Source organism: Poecilia reticulata, linkage group LG22, assembly GCF_000633615.1.
Source record: "Poecilia reticulata strain Guanapo linkage group LG22, Guppy_female_1.0+MT, whole genome shotgun sequence".
Lineage (NCBI taxonomy): Eukaryota > Metazoa > Chordata > Actinopteri > Cyprinodontiformes > Poeciliidae > Poecilia > Poecilia reticulata.
The window spans coordinates 6,138,154-6,141,863 of record NC_024352.1 but is presented as its reverse complement, the minus strand read 5'-3'; the positions used below and the strand labels follow the sequence as shown (position 1 = coordinate 6,141,863).

General features: G+C 39.6%; 1 protein-coding gene across 2 annotated transcripts in view; it reads left to right on the top strand.

Moving 5' to 3' along the window:
• The first annotated feature begins 2,710 nt into the window (after window positions 1-2,710).
• plek2 (pleckstrin 2) overlaps window positions 2,711-3,710 on the top strand; it is a 9,600-nt gene continuing 8,600 nt past the window's right edge. Inside the window, exon 1 of one of the 2 annotated variants that reach the window (XM_008398904.2) lies at window positions 2,711-2,972. Coding sequence is in view for 1 of the 2 variants with exons in the window: in XM_008398903.2 (XP_008397125.1) it covers window positions 3,173-3,232 (60 nt within the window). In the remaining variant the exon portion in view is untranslated. Of the gene's footprint in view, window positions 2,973-3,164; window positions 3,233-3,710 lie in introns of those variants that run through there. The other variant, XM_008398903.2, reaches the window with a different exon arrangement.

The window sequence follows — 3,710 nt, the reverse complement described above, 5'->3', positions numbered from 1 at the left end:
CTGTGGAAAATGTTTTAGTGAAAAACAGAATTTAACTCGGCACATGATGATTCACACTGATGAAAAGCCGTTTTCATGTAGGAACTGTGGAAAAAGTTTTCGTCACAAAGTTAGTCTAACTCACCACTTTAGGCATCACAGGTGAAAAGCTGTAGAGATATTTTCCATACATGTCCTATATTGAGATTCACTATAGAATTGATTTGTTTAAAAACCAGAAAGAGAGACTGGATGCGTTTCATGTCTATAAAGCTGAAAATTGTTGTATTTGTTAAATGTGATCATGTGGATCTTCACATTTGGATTCTTAGAGATGTGCAACCATGACACATTTTCCTTCAGAGATGCTTTGTTGTTGTTTTTTCTGGCATATTATGTATCAAAAAACAATAATGATGAACTGTATGTTGTTGTATGAACATCCAGTTTGTGTCAAACTGTATGTTGTGTATGTTGTGTGTGTTCAACGTGAAGAGCAGAGGGCTCAGTACACAGCCCTGAGGAGAGCCAGTACTGATGCTGATGGATGAAGAGGTTTTGTGGCCCACTGACTATTTCATGCATTAACAGAGTTCGAGCGGACATGGACTCACTTCCAGAACATTCTCACAAGATTGGACTTGAGGGATTGATTTGTATTATTCTGTACAACAGGGAGAGTTAATTGGGGGGTTTTAATTTTTGTTTTTCGTCAAAAATAGAATGTATAGAATGGTTGAGTGTTTTCAATAAATCTATCCAAAAAAGTGTTTGTGATAGGTTTCTCTTTAAAGTAAAATAAGACTGAAACTGTCTTCAGGTAAACGAAGGAAGGACTTCTTTAAAATTATATTAAGCAATTAATTAAAATCTTTTCAAATTAAATAAAATGCATTTGTACTTTTAAAATAATGCAAGATTCACCACAAACTAATTCTCATGCATTGATTGCACAAAGTACTTGTGATTGTTTTCAATTATTTGCTTTTTTTTGTAGTTTTAAGCCCCGTTTACAAGACAATGATCCAACGAAAATTGAATTTTTGTTTCGTTTCTATTAACACGTTTACCTGAAGACATTCTAATTACAATCTTTGTTTACACAGTAACGGTACATATCGAAAAGGTGTAATGCCCCTGCTATGCCACTAGTTGGTGCTAGGCTTGGACAAACGAAAGTTGTCCCTCCATTCTTCATCATTGACCACATTGTTAATGTGGTGGGATGGTGTTCCACCCTCCCCAACTCTGCGCACCAGATGCAGCCAGAAGCGCACCGTTGATTGGTGTGTGTGTCTTCCCAGGTGAAAAATTAGTGTACTAAGTATGTTAAATTTTAACATACGTAAGCATGCGTATGGGACTAATCATGAGTATATTTCAAGTATACTTTGGATTAGAATACTTAAAGTGTGACTTTTTGAAATACTAATTTTGTGCTTAGTGTACTTGAGTAGTATTTAAAGTAGTAGTTAAGCACTACTTAAAGTGTACTAAGTATACTTCAACGTAGTTTTTTGGACAAACTTACGTAGTACTTAGTGTACTTTAAGTGTACTTATTTTTATGTACCAACATGCTTGATTAGAATATTTTGAGTACTATTTTAGTGATTGAATTAGATTTAACATATACTTAGAATGTATTTTAAGTATGTTAACACCGTAAGTAAAACAATGACTGGAGTGGCAGCCTACAATATAAAGTACTATATATTGGGGGACTAGTTCTTTTTTAATACACATACACATTTGTAGAATACGGAACAAATCGCGTCCCGTATCGGTTCAATACTGCTCGCCACATTTAACAGTCAATTACGTAACTGTTCAGTATTTTACGGGATGGGTGGCAACCATAGTAAAGGTTATGGTGGTCAGAGCTGCTGCTGACCGACTCGCCTGTTGTTAAGTGTGGTAAAAATTAAATATGTGATGTTGGTAACTTTTCCCTTAATTCATTAAATGTCAGTGAAACGAAGGCAAACAGTAGTCTGTAGCTTAGCTAACTATGCTAAGTGGCTGAAAGTCTCACAGTCTACTCACCTCGCTTGGACAAAAGCTAGGTTACAACTTGACACTCTTGTCTTGTTATCTTTTTTCTTTTTAAAAACCTGACTAGTTTATCTTAGCAACTGCCACAGTGGTTCAGTTCTTCTACGGACTGAACACWGTTATGTGAACTAAACTTATTACCCAGGTCGGGGGTAGGGTAAAGCGAGGGGCGGGGTGGGGGGGCTGCGGCGGCAGTGTGTATTACCCAGAAAGCAGTTGGGCACAATCTCGCCTACTATATAAAGTACTCGGGCACCACATCTTTATTGTTGCATGTGGAATACGGAACAAATCACGTCACTTGTCAGTTCAACACGGGATGCTATATTTAACAGTCAATTACGGGACGGTTCCGTATTTTACGGGACAGGTGGCAACCCTAGTTGGGGATCATTCAAATGATTTTGTAGGATCATTTTTATCGTCTTTCCTCAAATAAAGATGTCATTCATTCATTCATTCATTCATTCATTCATTCATTCATTCATTCATTCATTCATTCAACCATTAGGCAATATGGTTGAAAGAGGGGCAAAAAAGTTAAGTCTGCATCTAATCTCATGACTTGAGTGTTATTGTTTCTGTTTTTGATTCTATTTGAATGTAAATGTTGGACTCACATAAACATTTCCCCCGGCCTTATTCTTCTGGCCTGTTCACGTTTTACAGCAACCAATTAGAAAAACAACAATCTTTGGAAGGAAAAAAAACATGATTATTTTCCTTTGCTTGCTTGTCTGATTAACTGTGCACAGAATCCGTTGTGTCCCACCTGGATCCAGCTAATGCAGATGAGGACTGAGGAACATGTCCCTGTTTCAGTTCAAGGACCTGAAATCCTCTCATACCAAACGTGATTGAGAGTGAAGTTGTTGCAGGGACCGCCAGCTGGTCCCCTTCAGTCCTGGCGTCTTTGAAGGAGAGAGAGCGCCATCTTGTGTAAACGAGCAGCAATTGCTTCCTTTTTCACTGTGTGGGTTTGGGTTAAAGAGGAGAGGTGTGTGTGTGTGTGTGTGTGTGTGTGTGTGTGTGTGTGTGTGTGTGTGTGTGTGTGTGTGTGTGTGTGTGACTCATTCATCCTCAGAATAAAAGCCTAAGCAGGCAAGAAGAGGCTAATCAGACTTTTTAACCACACACTGATGAACATGGACACAGACAACAAAATCCCTGTCCTAAGAGAGGGCTTCCTGGTGAAGAGGGTACATTTCATTATTATTATTATTATTATTATTATTATTATTATTATTATTATTATTATTATTATTATTATTATTATTATTATTATTGTGGTGGGTGTTGTTCCACCCTCCCCCACTCTGTGCACCGGGCACCGTTGATTGGTGGGCGGGGCGAATGCCTTTAAAGTTGGGCGGGCCGCTGAAGGGTGCATGCGTCTTTGTTCTCCCACTGTTGCTACGGTCGCGGCTACATGTCGGCTTGAGGGTTTGGGCGACTCCTCTGCAATCGTAAGTGGCAGTTTTGCTATCCGTGGCTGAGATTATGGTTGGTTTTTGGGTGCTACACCTGTCGTGCGTTTCTCCAGTGTTGCTCTGATGGCGTTGCCGGCTGCAGCTGGGGGTTGCTGTGGCGTGCGGCTTCCGTCTGGTCCTCACCTGCTGACCCGCTTCCTCCCGGGTTAGGCTGTGTTTCCACCCCTGGGTAAGCTACCTGCTATTT